The sequence below is a fragment of the Macaca mulatta genome, chromosome 6 (genome assembly GCF_049350105.2).
Source record: "Macaca mulatta isolate MMU2019108-1 chromosome 6, T2T-MMU8v2.0, whole genome shotgun sequence".
Lineage (NCBI taxonomy): Eukaryota > Metazoa > Chordata > Mammalia > Primates > Cercopithecidae > Macaca > Macaca mulatta.
In genome coordinates this window covers 8922210-8946298 of record NC_133411.1, presented here as the reverse complement: position 1 = coordinate 8946298, position 24089 = coordinate 8922210, and the positions used below count along the sequence as shown (strand labels likewise).

At 40.5% G+C, this 24089-nt stretch overlaps 2 protein-coding genes across 5 annotated transcripts in view; one reads left to right on the top strand and one right to left on the bottom strand.

Moving 5' to 3' along the window:
* MTRR (5-methyltetrahydrofolate-homocysteine methyltransferase reductase) overlaps positions 1 to 12909 on the bottom strand; it is a 31321-nt gene extending 18412 nt beyond the window's left edge. The window contains exons 1-5 of one of the 3 annotated variants that reach the window (XM_078004602.1): positions 12842 to 12909; positions 11136 to 11289; positions 8530 to 8683; positions 6678 to 6795; positions 3718 to 4096 (exon numbers count right to left, since the gene is read on the bottom strand). In XM_078004602.1, coding sequence (XP_077860728.1) covers positions 3718 to 4096; positions 6678 to 6795; positions 8530 to 8683; positions 11136 to 11264 — 780 coding nt within the window. In that variant the 5' untranslated portion in view covers positions 11265 to 11289; positions 12842 to 12909. Of the gene's footprint in view, positions 1 to 3717; positions 4097 to 6677; positions 6796 to 8529; positions 8684 to 11135; positions 11290 to 12011; positions 12167 to 12841 lie in introns of those variants that run through there. The other 2 variants (XM_078004603.1, XM_015139722.3) reach the window with 2 other exon arrangements.
* A 149-nt stretch (positions 12910 to 13058) lies between these two features.
* Positions 13059 to 22869, top strand: FASTKD3 (FAST kinase domains 3). Of its 2 annotated transcripts, none has more exons than XR_001445164.3 (7): positions 13059 to 13098; positions 13937 to 15392; positions 16058 to 16143; positions 19045 to 19219; positions 20262 to 20452; positions 20772 to 20886; positions 22489 to 22869. XR_001445164.3 is itself a non-coding variant. In XM_015139719.3 (7 exons), exons 2-7 carry the CDS (start codon positions 13961 to 13963, stop codon positions 22582 to 22584), a joined length of 1974 nt encoding a protein of 657 aa, XP_014995205.3. In that variant the 5' UTR covers positions 13059 to 13098; positions 13937 to 13960; the 3' UTR covers positions 22585 to 22869. The 2 variants fall into 2 exon arrangements, 1 of the variants encoding a protein (XP_014995205.3); XM_015139719.3 differs by having other exon boundaries at positions 20383 to 20452.
* Positions 22870 to 24089: the final 1220 nt, after the last annotated feature.

The following is a 24089-nucleotide window of genomic DNA, read 5'->3' as shown; positions in this document are numbered from 1 at the left end:
CTCATGGAACCAGACTGTGACAGTCAGTGCCAGGGTAGGCTAGGAAAGATGCTAAAATGGAGTCTGGAGCTGGATCATCTACCTGGTTGACAATGAGACCACCACACTAGTGAGAGAGCAGACAGATGGTACTAGCACACAGCAACAATGCAACCGTAAGTAGCAGGGAGAGCCAGTGGAAGCAAATGCATTACCTTGCAAGATCCATCAGGTGCTTGAGAACTATGGAGAAATAGTAGAAGAGAAGACTGGTGGGACTTGGGGGGGCTACTGCTAAACTTCACTCATACTTGAAAAAAATGCAAAAAGCTTAAATGATGAATCAACAATTAAGAAGTAAGTATAAAAGCCAGGGGACATCCACAGGAGCTTAGAAAGACACAGTCATCTCATACAGCTCATGACAGCAAAGGCAGAGAAAGCCAAGGACTAACTGGGAAAAAAAATCTTGAATACCCAGATTCCCTTTAAAATCTTGACTACCCAGAAGCCCTTAAAAATCCTGACTACAAAGAATCCCTTAAAGATCTTGACTACCCGGATTCCCTGAAAAATCTTACTACCCAGATTCCCTTGAACTCTTTGAGCCTGCAGATGCGGCCAGTCCTTCCCATGAAGAGTAAGAACTCCCTTCTCACATCTGGATGGTGTAGGGACCTCTGCCCACAGCATATGCCTGTGCCCCCACTACCACACCCCATCCCCTCTCCTGGTTGCTAGACCAATAACTGGGGTTGTTGCGACACCTTCAGCCACTAAAGCACTGGGCCAGTGAAGGAAGGTAAGGGCCTAACCCCTAAGAAAGTATAGGACAGAGCACTATGCCCCCAAAGGAGCCAGGAGAGTTATGCACACGACAAGACAGCTGAGGTCCTAAATTGAGGAGGGCAGAACACAGATGCAAAAAATGAGCAGCTCAAAAAGGCACTGGATCAATCCTTACAATGAAAAGAAATCAAGGAGACATGTAAAGGGAGCTGTAGGCAGCTGCTCCAATAAAAACCACCCTTTGCCCTGTTTCCAGACCAGCAACCCACTGACTGTAGGAGAGAACAGGTCCCTAGGAGGAGGGACTGTGCGACACTAGAGAAACTGTACTTGGCAATGGCTTCTGCAGTCCTTCTCCCAAAGGGGAAATGGACACTGGGCTAAGGGGAATGTGCAGGCATTCCAGGGCCTGTGAAGAGGGGGTTCAAATGAATGTTGTTACCCAGGGACCCAAAGCATCAGCACAGCTCGTCTGTGACAGCAAGGCACATGGGGGGCAGGCGGTAAATGGAGTCCCGGCCCAGGACCCCCAGTGGCCACTCAGCAGCTGGCACAGGGCAACACCGAATTCTTGGCCTCTGACATAAGACCTATCATCATGGGGAAGGCCAAGAAGCAGTCTCTGAATTTGACGCCATCCTCCTCCCTAAACACCGAGATAGAACAAGAGAAACAAAACAGCATCCTGAGAGAAATGACATCCTTAAAAAGCTGATGGACACAGGGGATGGTCTCTCATATCTCCATTTAATTCACCAGTTTGACCACTGCAAAAACCACACAAATCCTGGGGGATGACACTGAACTACTGGAAACTCAAACAAGTAACAGGTCCGCTGTAGCCTCTCTGCAAGCTGGTTTTCCTTGACAGAGTAGACTAGCATGGCCTCAGGTACAGGGACAATGATTTCGTCAAAGTGCTCCTTCCCAACCCTATCACTAAAGAGGATCAGAAACAGTTGAGTTGGAACAATGTATACATTTACAATTATGCCCCAGGGCTCTCATAAGTCTGCCTGCTGTTATGAGTCTGAATACATGTGGAACACCTGCAAAGCACCACACTAACCAGCTTACTCTATCAGGGCTGCATTGTGCTATCAGACTGAATGAGCAACGAGAAGTGGTCAGAATACTGGAGTCCTTGGTAAGACCCATGCCCTGTGCAATTTAAGGGCTTGCAATGTCAGCACAATTTTTAGGGTTCTAACAGTTTGGTGCATGTCAGGACATCCCCTCCCAAGTAAAGGCCACACTAGTGCACCTTGTACCTCACTTCTCCTACAGAGAAGCAGAATCACTGCTAAGCGTCTTTAGGATCTGTGGATAGCACATCCCATACCTGAGAGGACTGCTGAGACCCAAATACCAGGTGACAGAAAAGGTCACCAGCTTTGCATGGGGCCCAGAGCAGGAGAGGGCTCTACAGCAGGTGCAAGTGACGGTGCTTGTTAACAGGTCCTGCCGCTCTAACACACAACCCAGAAGACCCTCTGGTGATAAGAGGTAATACTTCCGCATGGGGAAAGGTACCATACGGGGCTGACTGAGGCCTCTGTTGAGACTGCATCGCAGCTCAGCTTCTCACTGTGCCAAATCCTGCTTCCAACCCCTCTGTGCCCCAAGGCGATGGTCCCAAGAGGATGCCTACAAAACATTCTTTTTTTTCCCAAGTCTTTACTCTCTCAGTATATTATTTCATATTTATATTGTCTCCCTTAAATACTTCAGATTTGTTAAATCTTTTAACTACATTATTTACAACTCAAGTCTATTTAATGACACTTTCTATTAAGAAAAAACCTAGAAACCGTTTTTTTTTTTTTTTGAGACAGAGTCTCACTCCGTTGCCCAGGCTAGAGTGCGGTAGTGCGATCTCGGCTCACTGCAATCTCCGCCTCCTGGAAAAAACCCACAAACTCTTAACAGATCTTCCTCCTAACTTAAAACTCCTCGTCAGATGAATGAGTACTCGCTATCCCCACTGGCATGAACTGATCCTGTCTCTGGTGCACCACTGTACTCTGCTCCCACCAGTCCAGGCATACGTTGTCTGTTCCCAAACCAGACTGAGATACACTTATTGCAATTATCTCACTAAACACTTCACAAAATAATAAAGTACAAGTGCAAAAACAATAGCCCATAGTTGTTTATACACAAAATCATACTTGTATGACAGTTTTAGAAAGACACTATAAAAGATGCTAAAAAAAACTGCTATCATACGAGGTGTCTACAAATAGTGCTAACATACAAGACGGATGCTGCATCCAAATTATTTCTTAAATGTCTACATCTGTCTTCATTAAAAAAAGAGAACAAGACACTAAAACTGGCAATAACTGCAGTAAGGCTGTGGTTTTTGTGAGAAAAGTCCATGTGGAACTCCAAACAGCCACTCAACAGAAAGAGGACTTAGCTCTGGAAACTTATTTTAAGCGGGTTAGAAAAAACTTCAGAGTACCATACACTGACTATGGCGAGAAATTAGCTATCATGCAACGTGATACTCAACTAACTGCCCATACAACTTACCTCTGCTTGACTCATCTAAAATGAGAAACCAAGCTGTTAGTTCTCCAAAATAATGACGAAACTGAGTTCTTAACTATTTACTTCTTCAAATACAGAAGTAATAATACAAGACCTTTTGTAATACCTGGGTGGGAAAACTTTTACTGGAAGGGGCCAAATGCCTTAGGCTTTGCAGGCCCCTGTGGTCACCGTTAACTCTGCCATTGTAGCTCAGAAGCTGTCACAGACACTACCTAAACGAAAAGGCATGGCTGTGTTCCAGTGAAATCTATTTACAAAAGAAAGGTGCTGGGCCACATTTGGCCAGTGAGCCATAGTTTGTTGACCTCTCTTCTAATGTAATAATTTAAAAGCCCAAAGCAAACATTCATGATTAAAAAGCATCCACAGCATAAAGAAAAACTTGCTTACCTGGCCAAGAGACTCCTGCAGATGTACCTGCAAATATTCTGGGGGTAAAGCAGGAACATTCAGAGAGGCTTGTGAGAGTGGGGGTACCGAACGGGTAAGTGAGGACTCAAAGTCTTCAATTAAAACATTGGATTGGTTGCTGTTCACTGCATTTTGCTTCAAAACCTCAGAATCCTTTCTTCCTGAATCATTGAATCTCAGAAGCTCGACTTGTGATTCAATGTGTAGCAACTCTGACTTCACAAGGTCTGTCCTCGAGGACGCAGGTGATGCCACCGGGGCTGTGCCACTTATCTCCTCTTGTCCTCTGCTTGACCTAAAATGCTCTCTGAGGGCCGGCCAGAGTCCAGCAATCCATGGCTCAACCACAAGTTCTAAACTGGACAGTAAAAGCAAAGGAAAAACAAAACAAATGCCTAAGTTCTCCATCTGAATGCAGAACAGGATAATGACAGTCTGTCCATTTGGCAAAGTATGCACTTGTTAGAAACACTATGAAGACCATTCGGAGTACAAAAAATGCTTCATGATTAAGTTTTAAAAAGCAGGATATATTATGTGTTCATTAGCACTGCAGCTGAAAACATGAGTATGTATAAAGATAAAAGAAATGAAGAGGGACAGGAAGATATTCTAGTAATAGGATGATAGGAATAGAATTCCTCTTAACGTCCCAGAATTCGTAAACTTTATCTTAAGAAGATATAATTTTAAATAGGCATACTAATGCTAACAGAACTTAACCAAAATCCAAGCCCACCATAATGCTGCAAATGCTCATTCCATCAATCAAATGCACCTTTTTTTTTCTGCCTAGCCGATTTACTGATGTTTTTCCTACAGATTAAAATATCACCAAGAAATCACTACAGATTAATGCCAAGTCCTTGGACTAAATAAATAATGCCTTTCTCTCAGTCCTGAACTATTTTATTTATTTATTTATTTTCATTTTAGTAAAATTCCCAGGGAAGCTGACAACAGGAGAAAAAAAAAAAGCAACCATCCTTTGGGAAAGTTGAATTCATCATAAATAGATTGTTTTAAATGTGGCAGTCCACCTATTAACAAATGATGATAACAACAGCCATTCCCTGAACAGAGAAGTAGAGTCAGTGGATAAGACCGTGTCAGGGCTGTGGAAATAACACCACTTTCAATCACAACTGAAAGGAGGTTCGATTAAATTCTAATTCCTAAAGCGAAATGAGTATTAAGAGGACGCACATTTCAGGGCCGTGTCTCATCATGACTCAGGCTGTCATTTCACTGTGCTCGGTAAGTGCTCATGTAGTACACTGCTCCAAATGTGGTTATATATTAGATCTGCCCTGAGGAGCCTTTGTGAAAACAAGTTTATAAAATTACAGGTTCAATAATAACAGCTACATTTAAAATATCACTTTCATAACTCAGAAATGTTAAGGTGATAATATGCGTTAACCATGAAGAGAGCTAACGTTCACTAAGTGTTTACTACATGATGACAGGCACTCTTCTGAGAGGACAACATGTATTAATCCGTTTGATCCTACCACGAAGCTTACACAGTAAATAGATTACTGTTATTTATTGCATAGAGGCAAAAACCGAGGAACAAAAAGCTTAAGTAATTTGACCAAGTTCTCAGCCGGGAAGTGGGGGATCAAGGATTTGAACCCAGGTATTGGACTCATGCGTGCATTCGTAACCCCATTTAGTGTGGTGGTATGTACATCAAGCAAGAATGTCTTGAAAATATCTTTGTTTCAGAAAAAGGAAAAATTGAAGTAAGGTAGTTAGGTTGAAAAATCTAAGCAGTGTAGTCTACTGAAATATACAGTCAAGCATTTTAATACTGACACCAATAAATCAACAGAGAAAATGAAAGCCTTTGAAGAGAAGTGAAATATAGATGAGTGATGGGCCTAATGGTAATGGATGACACAAGCTTTACATTAACAGTTAAACACAGCCCATACAAGACTGAGCATTTAATGTCAATGAGCTTCTGGCAAAAGAAAACTCAACATAAAGGTACAGAGCTAAAAGTGAATTCGCAAAGAAATGTCACAAAGCTTTGTCACAATCAGGAACAATATGTGTACTGGGGACGTGGAAAAAACCCACAGCAGCACAGCTAAAGGGAAAGATGGAAGAAGTGGGCAAAAAGGGTGAGTTCGGCAGAAATAGAGTATGCCGAAAAGCAAGACATTTGCTGAATTTGTCATTTTCTCATAAACAGATTGTTCAGTAACATAGTGAGAGAAAATTAAATTAATACATGGACCTAGCAGAAAAAAATCAAGGGTGTGTGCTTTTATCTGGCTAAAATAGTTAAAGGCTAAGTAAGTTATAGGACAGTATCTGTAAGACCACTGAATAAACACATCAGGATAATTTGAAAGGTGCCACACTGGGTGAAATACTGACTTGTAAAAACAAGAATAAAAGTAATGAAAAGATAAAGCATGTGTCTGTAAACGTTTGATTGGCATGGTGGCAAATGGCCGTTCAGAGGGTAAGAGCACGCCAAGCAATGCAGCCTACAGTGCAGGCCCACAGACCCATGCTCTCTAACGGCAAAGCGTGGCTCACCAGGCTCCCTCCATGTAAAGAGCCCAATCCAAAGGCTCCGTGTGCACGGCAAGGAGAAGGGCACGCACGATTCAAGTTGCTAAAGAACAAGCTGATTTCTGCAAATACCTACACTGTTCAAAATAAAGATAACTGTACTGGGGTACCTTTTCTAACTCTTGCCATTAGCACACACTGAGAAGGATGAGACAGACACAAAAGAAAATCAGCAAAACAGGTAAATTAAGCTCTGGCTGACCCTCTTGGGTCCCAAAGCTAAAAAAGCTAACAAAAGTAAAACATGAGGAAAAGTTCAGTGTTAAATGAAAAGCCAACACGTTTTATAAACGAACTTTCATCATGTACAGAGGGCTTACTGGAATACACAGAGAACACTGCCTTACCCTACACAGTCATCTGCATGTCCAGTGTCATAGAAATGCCGGGCTCCAAGCTCTTGAAGTCGTTTGTCAATTATTTTCCCCCCATTGCAAAAGTAGGTGTATTCTGAATCACCGAGACCTAAAGAACCCGAATACATGATTAATGCACAATAAGGTTTAAATTTAAGGACATAAAGAATAGGTAAATAAAATATCTAAAATAATACTATTCCATGCTCTTTTGAATGGAGTAATAATGCACAGCCTCACATTTTATTCTCCTTGAGTAATACTATGCATGCAGATAGCTTTCTTCTATTTTACAATATAAAAGTACCAGATACAATGAAACAAATTACTTATCGGCCACTGGTGAAAGAAAAGGCTTCACATTTTCATCTCCTTGACTATGTATAAAAATATAGAAATCTTAAAACAAGGATCAGACAGGTTGCAAAACCACAGTATCTGTTATCTGTACGTTTTTTCTGATACTGAGCAGGGGTCAGCCAACCACAGCTTCTGGGCCGAATACCACCCACCGCCTTTCTTTGTAAATAAAGTTTTATTAGAAGACAGTCAAGTCCATTTGTGTACATATTATTTATAACAGCAAGAGCTGAGTAGGCCTGCAAAGCCTAAAATATTTACTATCTGGCCCTTTATAGATAGAGTTTGCTGACTCCTGATATAGAAAGGTACACCTGCCATATAAATAACCACAATAATGATGTGCTATAAATGTTTCTGTGTTGGGGAAATTAAGAATTGCTTCTATGTCTCATGGCTAAAAAAAAAAAAAAAAAAAAAAAAAGCTTCAATTCCTCAGCTGAGTAGTCACCTCCATGTTCTTTCTCTACAAAAGGGTGAGAAATCAGTGGTTCCACGCTTGGGCCTAACATTGACTACAACAATGGGATAGGCTTCCGCTCCTGTCTTTTCTGGATTTTTAAACAAGTACATGTTCTCTCTCTGAAAATACAGAAAGTACAAAAACTTGAGGTAAAAACAATTATAAATACTGTGAAATACTCTCTTGAACATGTTATATATGACAGATCATTGCCAGAGTTACAATCTCAAATTTCTAATCAGTTATTTATTATACTCAATCCATCCTTTCCAGATATCCTCTCCAAAAAAATAATCCTCAAAAAAAAAACCAATATAGGTCACAAGTCAGGAATGCGGACCCTCAAATCCCCTCTGGTATCATATTGTGCTGATCTGGTCCTTCTGATCCTTTAATATTTTTAAACTATGGTTCACAGAGTCCTAGGTCAGTTTTTCTTAACCTGGGAAACACATTAGAATCACCTGGGAGCTTTTAAAAATAACGACGCCAGGGCCCTACCTTGGAATAATTACATCAGAATCACTGGAGCTGGGCGTAAGTCATAGAATTTAATAAAAACTCCCCTAGCTAATCCTGATGTGTAGCTGAGGAATGCAAATCATTCATTCTGGGAGAATTGTTCTTAGAGAAGTTATCAAAATGATTGAGAGTGTTTTGTTTTGCTTTGCTTTTCTAAACAGAGGAATGGCCTGAGAAGTTGCGTCTTCAACGACTGTTTCAGTAGGTTTAGGATGAGGCCCAGCCACTGCTACTCTGAAAATGTTTCATGGTTGCATCTGAGGTGCACCCTTAATTAAAATGCTACTCAAGAGGTTCTGCAGAGGTGTGGCTCTGAGTTCAGTCTGGGGAAGATTCAGAAAAGGTAGCACATTACATACATTTATATATACACACATATAATATTTACATAAAAAGGACAAAACCTCTATGATCACACTTCATAGTTCCGAAAGATAATTCAGATACCAGAGATAACAACAGTATACTATACTAAGATCAGAAGAAAGAGTCCATTACCCAGTAACCCATACCGCAGGTGAGCAAACAAATCAACCGGCAGTGTTTGGTTCTGTATTTCCTTAACAAACTTGCGGGCTGTGTCGGGTGGGTCTCCGGTGCCCGTGGTAGAAACCACAACAACAAGAGGAGCTGTTTCGGTTTTTAGATCATACTACAAAACAAGGATATCAAGTCAGGGACCTAACACTGCATGCAGTTTTGATTTAACACAGCAGCAAAGCAATCAGCTTAGTTTCCTGTCTTGTATTTCAATTTTCCTCCTTGCCAGGTTTTTTGAGATGACCAGTCCAGTGACTACGTGCTCTCAGCTTAATCAAGTTGCCTAATGCAGGATGTCATTCAAGGAAACCACGCGTCTGTTTTGCTGATGCTCAAGAGGTTGGGGGATTAACATGTCTTTCTCTTCATGTGGTATAGGAGAGGCAGGGACCAGAAAGGCACAGACAGGACCCATCCCAGGTTTCCATCTAGTCCGGTCCTTCATTTTTAGAAAAATCAGAGGAAATAGGATATAGTCAATTCTTTGCCACCAAGTCATGGGCCAAACATTAACATGAGCTCTAATCTGCAAGGCAAGTCAGCACTGCTAAGAGCCAAAATGAGGCACTGTGATGAGCTGCCAAGGAGGAACAGCAGCTAACTGGGTGGAAACGTCTTTTCATAAGAAAGTAAAAAAAAAGCAAGGGAAGAGGTGTTAAAATGGGGATGGGGAGACTCGAAGTAAAGAGAACTGATACATAAGCACTCAGGATTAAAATGGCAAGACAAAGAAGCAACAAGTAGAATACTGTGGTAAAGAAAGACAGCAATAAAAACACCACAGCTCTGAGATCTTCAGCAAAATATAAAACCAGCCATGTGTACTGCATGTGACACTAAGGCAGAGAGACAACAGGGCATTTTAAAACTGGGAAATTAAGAGTGTCACTCCTTCTAAATCAGGGAGCTGGCTATCAAGAACCGCTCCTCATTCCTTCAGGTTTCCCGAGAGCTGAGAATATCATTAGCTATAAGCTCAGCTATAAACTGTTACAAATCAAGTTTATTCTTATACTCACGTAAGTTTAAACATTTCAAATAGAGCATTTCACTGTTTTAACTCTGAGAATATCATTAGCTATAAGCTGAGCTATAAACTCTTACAAATCAAGTTTCTTCTCATTCTCGTGTAAATTTAAATAATTCAAACAGAGCACTTCCTTGTCTTATAAGGACTCCACAAGCTCTACTGCCCATGAACACCATCTAATTTGGCTCCAAATAATTCACCTTATTTTTCATGCTGATAAAAGAGGTAATGACTTGAGCTAACTTTTTACCAAGGCATTTAATGCTTCCAAGACTCTATATAAGTTGTGTGTTAAACTCTGCATACAGAGTTTGTATAAGTAAAGTCATCTTGAAAAGGACTATGTGAACTAGGAAAGAGATTAGATTATGAACAGCTAGAGGAAACCATCAGCCAGGGAGGACAAACAGCATGACTAACTTGGTGTTAAAAAAATAATAATAATAAAAATTCACCATTCATCTGACTGTCAAAACACCTGCTGATCACCTTACTGAGGTCAACCACAAGGAGCCAAATCAGGACTAGTTTTATGATATTGATGGCTTTGGTTTTGTCCAAAGTAACAGATTCAGGTATTTCATCATGTGGCACTGCAATGTGAACTGAAGTTATTGCAGAATGACAGTCTGCTGACTGGCGGTCTTCTCCAGGAAGCTCCCTTTTCTCTGGTGGCCAAAGTCACCATGGCAGGGCTGCATAATGGAACCAGGTGGGTTTCCTTCCATGAGCTGGGTTTATAATTCACTTAAGCTGCACACAGTCTAGTGGTCTGACCTAGAGTCTCAGGAAAGGCCAGAGGGGGTTGTGCATTTGAGTGAGAGAGCACTGGCAGGGCAGTCTCTGCAGTGTTGAAGTGAACTTTAACCGCTTAGTGGCTGGCAAATCAGCTTGTGGTATAAAGGCCCTGCCAACTGTTATCACCTGAATTGTCTGAAATGGTATAATCTGGAGGCAGCAAACTAAAAGAACATATGATTGTAAAGTTGCAAATACCCTAAGGTAGGAACTTCTGCAGAGACTGAACGTAAACAACTAGTCCCTGACGAAGCAGCCAAGTGTTTTCCAGATCCTTACACTACTACTTTAAATTCTATTTCACAAAAGAATCTAAGCGGTCCTTGATCAGGAGGAACTCTAACACGAATGGCAAGGCCTTTCTTTTGGGGAAAAAAATGGGGCACTGAGATTCAACAGATGGAAAGCACACCTGAGCAGGCAAACACACATCTCACTTGTTCTCACAGCCACCCTGTGAAACAGACACAGCATATGCTACTTCTGTCATTTACAGTGAAGGAGTTGTTACTTGTTTCAATTTTGAGACCATTTAGTCTAATTCAACTGCACACTTTTATATATAAAAAAAAAAATGCTGGTGATATCTTACCATACCACTGAACAAACAAATTTCTGTTAAAAAACAAGGACTATCTGGTGGTATTTAGTGTCCTTTATTTTTTCATAAACATCACTTCCCAACCAAAATTCTTCAAAGCACAAAACGGTAAAAATCCATTGTAACAGCTCTAACCTTACTGGATTCACTAATACAGTGCAGATCTGCAGAAAATCCATGGACCACAGCTTGCTCACATATTTCTTCCGCGATGGCCTTTGCCTGTCCCTGCTGTGTAGCATAGAGTAACAGAAACCTCCTCATCACTTCACGGCATGTAACGGTGAAACTGAAAAATGGGGGAAAAAAGAGAGATCCTGTTTTTAATGAAATAGTAACAACCTAAAGGTATTGATTCTCCCTCAATCTTTAAGAAACAATGCAACAATACCCAAACGTAATATGAAATAGCCTTTTCTAAATTTGTTTTTGGCACTAATCTTAAATGAGCCTAAATAAGAATTCATCGAATTAAGGAGAGTGTAGGAATGAAACTCTAATTCCATGGCTCAGAGATCAGACTATCGGCTCGGAACTACTTGGGTTTGAATCTGTGGTTCCTAAGTGCAACCCTGTAGGCAAGCTTCCCAAATGACCTGTACCACAGCTCCTCTATCCTAAAAATGAGACTTTTACCACCTACCTGAAAAAGGATGTGGCACAAGAAAAGAACCTGAACAAAACTTGAGGCACAGTGTCATTCCCAACAGTCTTAAATATATTTTGGTGTCCCCTTTCTTAAAAAATATAAAAGCAAAAATTATATTAAAATGATAGGATTCTTGGTTCCTATTTGATTCTAATGCTAAAGAAACTAATCATAGTACTAAAGGTAACTGAAGCACATCAGTTACCTTTTTTGTATTTAATGGAAATCAAAAATACGTGAGTGTATGGGCATATTACATACAGGTGCATATAAAGAAAAAATACTTCCAATCCACTTAAAACATTTTACTAACACATGTTTTTCCTGAAGAGATAAGTAGCAGTAACACAAACGATACTCACAGATTTTTTTTTCCTTACTCATCTAATGGCTAAAACTGGTGGGCTGTCAATTTGTGGAGACAGATTTAAACTGAAACCCAAACCAAAATATTGGCTTTTCGTGAATGAACCGCCCAGAACGGCACCTGGCACAAAACAGGTACTCGACAAGTTATCTGAAAGAGTAAATGAACAATATGAAAACACTACACGTTTACAGCTCACAGAAAACGGCGGAAACGATGATGAAAATCTTACTACAGCTAAAATTTCTATCACTTCCCATGAAACACACACATCCTGAGGACTTCCCAGGATCAATCAACCCCTCAGCCCTGCTACTGCGCCACAACCCGGCACCACGTTCCCACTACTCTCAAAGGAGGCCGGAGCCCCAGCAGCCCCAGGGGCGGCGCGGAGGCGGTGGGCAGAGCTCACTGCCGCGTCCCGCCAGGTGGGCTCTCGGAAAATCCCCGGTTCCCCGGAGAGCGCCGCCCCAACCCGACACGTTCCCCCGTTCCCCGCGTCCCCGAGTGCGGTTTCCCTAGTCCTAGAAAGTGCCTGGAACCAAAGGCAGAACAGGCGGAGAGGCCCCACACCACCCAGGAGCCCCCGCGCGCAGAGATCGACGCCGATCTCCGGGACGCGCTTCCGGGGAAACCAAGGCCAAGGCCAAGCCCCAGCCCGAGGCCGAGCCCGCCCCCGCGGCGACCCCCGGAGCTCGAGGGGTGTGGGAACCATGGGCGCAAGCCGGCTGCCTCCCCCGCTCCCCGGCCCGGGCCGCCGTTCCCTCGGGATTAGTACGGGGCCAGCGGCCGGAATCCGGAAACCGTAGCCACCAGCGCTTTTACCTGCGCCGCGCCACCCGAAGACACACCTGCACAGCGCGACTTCCACCAACGCTGCGCCCGTGCGCACTGCCGTAGTGCCCATGCTCCGTACCTAGGACCAATAGGAAGTTCCGAAGGGGACCTGGACCAATCACATTGCGCGGCTGTGAGTCGTGCTCCCGCCCCGCCCCGCCCTGCCCCGCCCCGCGTTTACTACGGTGGCCCACGACGCCCAGGCGCTTCCGCGGCCACCCGGAGTGATTGGCGGGCGGAGGGCGGTAGGTGTCCACGCGGTCTCTCCGGCTGGGTGTCACAGACCTTATCGGCTTTCTCCTCAGGCTGCGCCACCCTGCCCGTGTCTCAGCGCAGGTCCCCGGGGCGCCGAGTTTTGGGGGTGCTCGGCCCGCGGGTCCCTTTCATTCCTAGGAAGACGCGCCCCGGGGCATCACGCCTGTCTGTCCTGCACACTCGTGTTCCCAAATCCTCCCGCGGCGTCTTTAGATCTGGACCGGCCGCCACACCTTCTCCCTTCATTGGTCTATGTTGTGCTTTTTCTTTTCCTACTTTGTTTCCATTGCCGACGTAGACCCTTTCCCTCAACCCTGTCTCCTGACACCGAGGGGAAACCAACAGCTTAGGGCCTTTCCAGCGCGTTTTTACTCTTGCCTTGCTCTAACCTCGCGTAATTTCATCCACTTTACCTATTCTTTGTTTGATTTCTATTCAAATGCAATTTCTTCCTTCAACCAACATTTAAGGGCCACCCTTAAGAGCTACATTGCCTGAGTTTGAACCTTAGCTCTGCCACTTAACCACCTGCATAAACTGGGCAAAGTAACTTTGCTCTTCAACTTCTACCTCATGTAAAATGATGGTAAAGGTACTTAATCTGTGTAAGTTAATAGAAAGTGTTTAGCAAGTAGTAACGATTGTTACTGTTGGATGTCAGCCACTTTTCTAATTCTAGGATGCAGAGACCTTGCTCCTCTGGTGTTTATATGTTATCCATCCTTTTTTTTTTTTTTTCCTGGTACTCGTTTGTAGTTTCAACATTGATGTTGGGTCAATCATGTTCTCAATGTATTTAACCTTGTCTTTTTAAATGTTTTAATTTAGTTATCAAATTGAGAATCTGATGGCATGGCATTAATCACCTTGAGGAAGAACCTTTATCGTTTATCTGATTTTCGGATGCATGGAGCTGCTTTGAAAAGTCAACCTCTAAATCGTGTTCACAAGGTAGTCAAGGAGCGCCTGTGCCCTTGGTTCTGTTCACGACAACCTGAGCCTTTCAGGATCAGGTTCCATCATGCCCATTGTAAAAAGTTTAATTCGAAAAATGGAAATGACCTTCATCCACTCAGTGGGCCAGTATTCTCTCAAATATCTGACTGGGTCAGGCTTGAACAAAATGTTAAAAATGGGGAGAGTCAGACGTTTTACAAGAGACTGAGCAACTTGACTTCATCAGAAGAAGTGCTAAGTTTTATAAGCACGATGGAAACCCTGCCTGACACTATGGCAGCAGGAGCTTTACAACGAATTTGTGAAGTGGAAAAAAAGGATGGTGATCAAGGGTTGCCAAAAGAAATACTGGAGAATAGCATCTTTCAAGCTTTATGCTTTCAGTTGGAAAAGGAACCCTCACAGCTGTCAAACACTACTTTGGTGACTGCTTTGCAAGCTCTGATTCTGTTGCATGTGGATCCTCAAAGTAGCCTGTTACTGAACCTGGTGGCAGAATGCCAAAATCGTCTCAAAAAAGGTGGCCTGGAAGTTCCCAATCTTTGTGTTCTTGGGGAGAGTCTGATTAGACTGCACAGTTCGGGTTGTGTGACACTAGAACTGATTATAAATCAACTGCAAGGTGAAAAATTGGAAACATTTACCCCAGAGGATATTGTGGCCCTTTATAGAATCTTGCAGGCATGTGCTGAAAAAGTGGATGAACACCAAACATTTTTAAATAAGATAAACAACTTTTCCCCTTCAATAGTTTCCAACCTGAGTCCTAAATTGATTAGCCAAATGCTCACTGCCCTGGTGGTTCTTGATCAAAGTCAAGCATTTCCTCTGATCATAAAATTGGGCAGATATGTCGTGAGACATGTCCCATATTTCACTAACGAGGAGCTTAGGAGAGTCTTGGAGGCGTTCATGTATTTTGGGTACCATGACAGATTTTTTACAAAAGCCCTAGAGAATCGTGTAGCTGCGGTGTGCCTCACGTTGGATCCTGAAGTTGTCTGCGGAGTCATGGAGTACTGCGGTAGAAAACGGATTCTTTCAAAACCCATCCTCAATGCAGTGGCAGAAACTTTTGTTTGCCAATCAGAAAAATTTTCACCTAGTCAGATTTCTGCATTAATGGAACCATTTGGGAAACTCAATTATTTGCCACCAAATGCCTCTGCTTTATTTAGAAAGCTGGAAAATGTGCTATTCACTCATTTCGATTATTTTCCACCTGAAACATTATTGAAACTTCTTCATTCATGTTCACTGAATGAATGCCATCCAGTCAACTTTATGGCAAAAATATTCAACCCTTTTTTCCTTCAACGGCTGCAAGGTGAGTTGGTTATAAATTCTGACAGTTGGAAAAAGTTAACCTTTGAATTGGCAGTGGTTTCAAGTCACATATAAAGGCAGTGTGTTGCCTTTAGTTTTTCTTCCATAGTGATCTGAAGATGAGACCTGAAATTGACAGATGCTGGCATAAACACAGAGTTAAAGCATGCTAGGAACTCGTATAAAGGGAGGAAAGCTGTCTCAGATAAACTGACTTTTGCCTTATCTGAGAAATTGCAGCATTCTTAGGAGATACAGTGATGGTAGTGGAAATAGCCACATTAACATGTTAGAACTTTTGATGAGTGAGCAACTGTATTTTTTTTTTTTTTTTTTTTTTTTTTGAGAGGATGGCATCGTTCATCTCGAACCAAGGCCACCCACATATTTCCGGAACTCCATAGTTAAAGGAAATTTCCACTAATTCTGTGAACATATTTTCTTTCTTTTAATTGTACTCGGTAGCTAGGAGCTGGGTTCTTGGAAGCCAATTTCATTGGTGGCAAGAGGAGGGCAGAATTATTTCTAACAAGTTCATTTCATAGTGTCATTTAAAAGTACAATACTTCTGTCTGGAGTGTGTAAATTGGTGTTGAATGTTCATGATGTTCTCTCATACATACCTCAATTCAGACATAACTGTGACTGGGATGCTTTCTGTTTTAGGTGAAGAATCTCATTTGGACAGATTGAGTCGGGCACGACTGACCCAACTTTTCTTAACCGCAGTCCTAGAATGCCCTTTCTATAAGGTAAAAGCATGAACTGTATGTGGCTTTATTTCCCTATGGGTAGTTTCCTATTAAGTTCCTTTGCTTTTGATCTGTCTCGGTAACCTCCTGAAAAAGCAGAATTTCATTTATTTGGAGTTAGTTGCCACCAGATAGGCTTTTCTTTGATAAATTGACCCCATTTTCGTGTTCTTGTTCTTGAAGGAACAGTTTCCTGCTGTGTAAGATTTCTTAGGAGGTTTTATCAAGTGCTGCAGGCACGTGAGTTACAGTATTTCTCCATTCTCTCTGAAGGTTTTACAGGGTTTTACTACTAGCTTTACTACTAGGTTTCCCATAGCTGTTTGTTATCAAAGTGTGAATGTCTGGACTGCACAAATACCTAAATTATTTGCAAGTACAGTACATTGTTAAGCCAAGCCAGAAATTTCACTTTTGTCTAATAGAGTTTAGTTTACCTAGTTTGCTCTTCCCATAAAGACCTAAAATGATTTATCCTATTATCTGTCACATTCCTTATGTAGAATCAGAAATAGTGCACCAGACTATAATATTCTCTCTCCGCTTCTCTCTACTTGACTCTGAATCTTAGTTTAGAGTATCTGATTTTTGAAATAAGGTAATAAGAATGGAAAAATACCGCTTTTTAAAAACAGCTTAGACGGTACTAAGTTATATAAAGATAAGTAATAGTTAATCCCAATCTCTTACCATTTCTAAAGGAATAGTATTAAAAGCAGTTTCTGTGCCTAAATGTATACAGATACATAAACACTGTCTGTTTTTTTTTCTCTTTTCAAGGAATGAGACTGACTAATCAAAGTATACTTTGCTTTTATGTCCAGTATATCATGGCCATCCCTTGAGGCCCGTGCATACAGATCACATGCTTCTTTTTAGAAAGACATGATATTTCATGGTGTTTATTCTACTATTCTACTATCAATGCACTTGGAGGTTTTTTGCAACTTTTGTCTCTATCAAGAATGCTATAATAAACATTCTTGCAAATCCTGTCATACTAGAGCCTTTTTGGTTTTTTTCATAATAAACTAGATTCCTAAAAATGTGATCACTGGATTAATTTTTGATGGATAATGACATAATTTTTTTCCCTAATAGTACAGATATCACATTTCCCCAGCAATGAATGAAGATGGCCATGTCTCCTCCACTTCTATTGCAGTGTGTTAGTAGTCTCTTTAATTTGTGTTACTCAACGACATGAAAGAGGGCATCATATCATATATTTAAGTTGCATATTAATGAGCATTAATGAAGTTTAGCATATTTCCAAATATGTGTTGGCCATTTACATTTCTTTTGAATTGCTTTCTACACCTTAATTTATTTCTGTTGGATGGTTTGTCTTTAAGGACTCATTGTAAAACAGATATTAACTATTGTGAATGTTGTACATATTTTCCCCTGATTTATACTCTTTCATTACTTTTTAATATTATTTATGATGTATTTTTAAATGTTCTGTAGTCGAATATGTCTTTTATGACTTCCAAGTTACCCATCTAACTTAAGAACATGAATATTTTACAACATTTAAAAAAATATATCTTTTAAATTTTATTTAGATCTTTGATCTAAAAGCAAAATTGAATTTTTATTTATTTGTATATGTATTCTAATTAACAAGTAAAAGTTGTATATACTTATTGTGTTCATATTGTTTTGAAATATGTATACATTGTCAAATGGCTAAATCAAACCAATTAACATGCATATTACCTCCATATCTATCATTTTATTTTGTGGTGAGAATATTTAAAATGTACTCTTGCCGGGCACGGTGTCTCATGCCTGTAATCGCAGCACTTTTGGAGGCCAATGCGGTTTGATGACCTGAGGTCAGGAGTTCAAGACCAGCCCTTGCTAACATGGTGAACCCCCGTCTCTACTAAAAATATGGAAAATTAGCCAGGCATGGTGGCACACAACTGTAGTCCCAGCTACTCTGGAGGCTGAGGCAGGAGAATTGCTGGAACCCGGGAGGCGGAGGTTGCAGTGAGCCGAGGTCATGTCATTGTATCCAGCCTGGGCAACAAGAGTGAAACTCTGTCTCAAAAAAAAAAGAAAAAAAAAAGTATTCTCAGCCATTTGCAAGCATACAATCATTCTTATTAACTATAGTCAGCATGTTGTACCACTTGGAATTTATTAGAGTGTGTAACGGATGACAGAAGTTTAGTTATTTTCCAAATAAATAACCATTTTTCCATCATCGTTTATTAGATTGCTATCCTTTTCTTCCTAAATTGGAATGTCACTTATGTCACATTTACCATTACAGACTGAGTATCCCTTATCCAAAATGCTCCGGACCAGAAGTGTCTCAGCTTTCAGATTTTTTCACATTTTAAAGTATTCTCATTGTATTTACCAGTTCAGCATCCCTAATTCAAGAATTTGAAATCCAGAATGCATCATGAGCATCTTCTTTAAGCAGCCTGTCTGTGCTCAAAAGGTTTCAGATTTTGGAGCATTTTGGACTTTGGATTTTCAGATTAGAGAAATTAAACCTGTGTTGAAAACTTGAGTTGTGTGTACTTAAGACCCTTGGGACAATTCTTAGTTCTAAAAATGTTTCTTGAGCTGTTAGCATTATTATGTTTCTTCTCACTCCCTCCTCACTCTTTTTTACCTTCCTTCTTTACTTTTCTTTCTGTTTATAGTAACCAGTGACTACTGTAAAAACACATATAAAAGACATTTTGAACTATTAGACTTGTATTATAACAATAGACTTTGCATTGTCATTTTGAAAGAGATGCCTGTCCCAATTCCTGGAAAAGTATCATACCTATAAAGTAGTGTTATATCAAACTTTTCTACCTAGGTAACCTTCAATTTATTCTCAGTTTTTATATCTTATTTTTCTTTCTCATGTTTGCGCTTATGATTTTTTAGGGTCCAAAACTCCTTCGTAAATATCAAGTGAAGTCATTTGTTACCCCATGCTGTTCCCTGGAGACCCCTATGGATTCTCAGCTTTATAAATCTGTGAAGATTGGGCTGATTGACCTTTTAGGAGCAAAATTATATTTTGCTCCAAAAGTGTTGACACCCTATTGTTATACAGTAGGTAAGTAGTATAAGGAGTTTTGTTGTTTTAAACCTAAGAATCCTGTTCGATTTTGGAGATACATGGGACTTAAAAGTAATAGAAGGTCTCTGGAAATGCAAAATGGAATGGTCCCTTCCCTGAAGGCAAGTTGAAACAGGTGGTTAGCAGCAGAGCTGTTGCGTCAAGACTGTCTGGGTTTAAGTCACACATATTAGCCACGTATGTCCTGGGCAGAGTATTTAACCTTTTTCTGCTTGCTTCTTCCTCTGTAAAATGATAGTAATAGTGACCTCAAAGACTTATTTAAGCACTAAATAAAATAGTACCTGGAACATAGGAAATGCTCACTAATTGTTAGCTACTACTATAACCTAGGCTTGCGCTGTCCAAATATAGTAGCCACTAGACCATGTGGCTGTTTAAATTTAAGTTATTAAACGTTTAAGAAAATTCAATTCCTCAGTCACATTCCAAGTGCTCGGTAGCCACATGTGGCTCATGGCTGCCAAATTGGACAGCGCCTTTATAATGATTTCCACATCACAGAGATTTCTCCTGGGTGGCACTGACTAGAGACTCCAAGTCCTCTGTCCTTACAGTTCTTCTGACTTGATGAGGAGAAGAAAGCCTTCTCATACAGGACAGCAGTTCATAGGCTTCAGATGGTCACTTCTCTTCTCTTTACGAAAGGAACTGCAGTTTACCAGAGGGGAAGGACAGCGAAGGCTTCTGTGCTCGCAGACCAGGTGTCTGGGTGCAGCATGCTTTCTTTACTTATCATGGAGGCGCTGCAAGTTGGAATGATGGAAGTTATGAGTTGCATAGATGTCTCACGGCTTAACTCTAGGGTTTTCTTCAGTCTGGATTGAAGGATCTCTGCCACCTGTTATAAGGGGAAAGAGAAAGCATGCGTGGTTCTTGTCATACCCCAGATAACTTCAGAACCCATTCTGTGGTTTAGTGTTATTGAGCTTTCTTAATTTAAGGCTGACTTGATTGATCATAAAGCCAATTGAATTGAAATTCTCACCATTGTCTGGTTGTGGTCATTACTTTGCAGCCTTCAGTCCAATTGATCAGTGCAATATGGAAGGAATCAAAGCAGAGCAAAGGAATGAATACAGGAAGATAGTGTTTGTGAGGGTATCACACGAGGAATTTTTCCTTTCTTCTCTTACCAGATGTTGAAATTAAATTAGATGAAGAAGGATTTGTATTGCCATTCACAGTTAATGAAGATATCCATGAAAGGTACAGAAAAATATTGTGTTTTTTGCATTACAAGACTTGTTGAGGCTAATAAGCAGTGGTATCTTTTTCTCAAGAAGGTGAAAGAAATAGATATGATTCTGGAAATTAAAATACTACATTTCAGAATACTATGTCGGGAAATTCTTTGTAATATTTTATAAGCATTAATATTCATAAGATCAAATTCATGATTCATTTGAAAATAATATTGGCACATAGTAATAGCCAAATCCCAAATAAACTTTGGCAACTAAAATATATAATAAATATTTCAGATTATTTTAAAAATTAAGTTTTTTTCTCCTTTTTTATTTTTCAGGATAGCACTGTGTATTGATGGTCCAAAAAGATTTTGTTCCAATAGCAAACACTTACTGGGAAAAGAAGCTATTAAACAAAGACACCTACGCTTACTTGGTTATCAAGTTGTTCAGGTAGAGTTTCACCTATTTTTTTGTTTCCCAAAAGCAAATCCTAATTCGAATTTTTTTTCCAGGTTACTGTTAAAAAGTAATCTGAGGCACAGTAAAATTTTAAAGAATTTGATCAAACAGCAGTTATTGAATTGGACAGCACAAAACCCAAAATGACTTGGGAACACAAGAGGGAGGCTTTTATAGGAAGAATGCAATTACACAAAGAATCTACTTGATTGGTTACAGTTATATGTTCTTGCTGCCTTGTTTGAACTATTCTGTGGAAGGTTCCTAGTTATATAATTATTAGTTTGTGAGATGCTTCTGACTGGTTGAGCTTAAGTTCTGTTTTTCTCCAGTAGAAGCTTTTACAAGAAATAGCCCAAGTTAAATTTTGCTTAACATTTGCACTTTTAAACAAAGTTAAGGTTATTTTCAAGGCCTAACTAGCTTGGTCTGCTCAGGGATTTTTCAGGCACAGGCTCCATTTTAATTTACTTTTACAGTGCTCACTGGTCTGCCAGCCCAGTCAGTGGACCACCGATCTTATGTCTAGTTTAAATCCCAATGTTGGTAATTTGGCTTAAATCTCTTGACTTATATTTTGAAATACAGAATTTTCAGAGCTTTGATTTTTCAAAAGTGGGGCCTACCTATATTCATTATAAGCTCTGCTTAACTCTGCTGTTAGACTTACTCAATTGTTGGAATATATGTTCTGTTTTAATTTCTCCTTGATTTAATAAATAAAAGTGGACATGATAATCCATTAAAATAAGGAGCTTCACCAACACTTGATATTTAAGACCTTTTAAGTATTTTCACCGTAGATAATGTAAGAATGTCTTATGTGAGGGCTCAGCAGTGCGTGAGAAGGAGAGCTGCCCTAATTCTCTAAGCTGTCTATACTAGGCAGCACTGTGGTTTCATATCTGCTGACTTTTTTCTCCATCTTGCACATCCCCAGCTGAATATTCCTAAAACTAATCATGCCAGTGTGTACTCGGAAGCCTTCATTGTTTCTTTACTGCTTACAGAATAAAGTAAAAACTTCTCTACATCTTAACATTCAAGACCCTCCATGGCTGGCCTGCAGCCAGGCTCCTGGCACGTGATTACTACCTGGCCCCTCTGCTCCCAGCTGAGCAGGCTCTCTCCTTCGCTGAGCCTCCTGCTGTCTCTCTTCATTCCCTCTTTGTCCCTGCTGCGTCTTCCCGCTCTCTGAATACCTACCTTCCAGCAGTTTGTCGGCATCCCCACCCTCATCTAATGAAATGCCCACTCCCTCTCAGCACTAGATCACCAACCTACAGCTTGTTTTTTATATTTATTGTGTAATTTAACCTGCCACCCAAGGTGTGAGCTCCTGGAGAACAAGAGATCATGTCTGATTCTTATTTACATATTAATTCATCCAATATTTACCAAGCCCCTTCTCAGTGCCAGGCGCTGTTCTAGACACTGGGGATACAAGATGAAGCCGCTAGTTGGGATATTTGCCTTTCAGGAGCTTACATTCTGCTGTGGGGAAGTGTGTAAGAAACAAACAAGGTAACCAACAGCCAGAGGAACCTCAGATTTTGAAAGATCTTGACCAGTTTTACTTTTCTACCTTTATAGATCCCCTATTATGAGATTGGGATGCTAAAATCAAGACGTGAATTGGTGGAATATTTACAAAGAAAACTGTTTTCTCAAAACACTGTTCATTGGTGACAAGAACGAATACTGGCTTCAGAACCCAAACAATGAAAGAACTTGCATTTTTATGGAACTCAGTATTAAAAGAAGAATACAATGTGAATTAGCCACTTCGCAGAATATGTTCTAGACTGGTGATCTGGAAGCATCTATAGTTTTCCTTACACTATATATACATTTATTGTGGTAAAATGTAAAATTAATTTTAATTTAATACAAGTGTCACAGATACTTTTTATACATCAAACAAATGATCATGTGCAGTAAAGGAATTCAATGAATAAATGTTATTTTTAAGTATTTTGTCATAGTTATCTCCTAAATGAAAGTATTTTGCTCTTTAGAGACCTTTTGTTTTCTAACAGATGTAAGGAAGAAATTTTATCTCTATTCTATGAGTGGAAGTGAGGTGTACTGTAAGGAAAAGGAGCAATGAGAAATAGAGTATAGTGCTTTGGATATAAACATAGAATTAGGCAGAAACAATCCTTTAGTTAATAAGATGTATTAGTATGGGAACTTTTTTTAAATAAACATTTAGAGAAATGGAAAAGCAATTTAGGTAGGTTTTTGGGGGAGGTGTTTGGAGGGAGGATCTTCTAAATTGTATATCAATAATGAATTAAATCATCATTAGTTCATTGCGGATCCTTCATTGCCTCATCACAGGTTACAGTTTCAAGGGAGAAGAGGACAAGAGGGCCAAATGGAGTAGCAGAGCTTTGGGGTTGGACACTCAGACTTCACCACCAAGTAGTGCTGTGACCTTGGACAAGGACAGCTGCTGTGTATCGTTCACTGACTGTGCTGAGCCCATGCTGAGCATGTTAGCATGATGCTTGTGTGGATCTCACATGCCTTCTGATTTAGGTATTGTTCCTATTTTACAGAGAAGTAGGCTAGCTCAGGATGAATGTTCTACCTGATATTTCATTCATCACTAGTGATGAATGTCAGATTTGAATCTTTCCCAAAAAGCAATAAAATGTAGTGGCTAAAAATTTAGGTTCAGGACTCCTACAGCTTGGATTTGAGTTCTAACTAACCGTGACCTCAAGCTTTGGTTTCCTAAGAGCTACTCTTACATTGTAATGGGATTTCTGTCTTAGTCCCTTTGGCTGCTGCAGCAAAGTACAAACTGGGTGACTTAACAGAGATTTACTGTCACATTGCTGGAGGCTGAAAATCCAAAATCAAGGTGTCAGCAGGCTATGCTCCCCATGAAACCTCTAGGGGAGATCCTTTCTTGCTTCTTCCAGCTTCTGGTGGTGACAGACATTCATTAGTTTGTGGCAGTGTAACTTACCTGCTTCCATCTTCACATGCCATCTTCCCTTTGTGTCTGTGTGGCCCTGTGTCTTCTCGTGGCCATTAATGTGCGTGTGTCTCTGTCTTCACATGGTGTTCTCCTGGTTTGACTGTGTCCAGATTTCCCTCTTATAGGGATGCCAGCCATATTGGATGAAGGCTTACTCTAATGACCTTGTCTTGATTAAATCTCTAAGGTCCCTATGTCGAAA

Bases quoted from the DNA above. Each gene is read 5' to 3' on its own strand.
- FASTKD3 (XM_015139719.3), top strand. From the start codon at position 13,961: ATGGCATTAATCACCTTGAGGAAGAACCTTTATCGTTTATCTGATTTT. The intron at 15,393-16,057 runs GTGAGTTGGTTA...TTTCTGTTTTAG, and splicing joins TTTCCTTCAACGGCTGCAAG to GTGAAGAATCTCATTTGGAC. The intron at 20,887-22,488 runs GTAGAGTTTCAC...CTACCTTTATAG, and splicing joins TTGGTTATCAAGTTGTTCAG to ATCCCCTATTATGAGATTGG.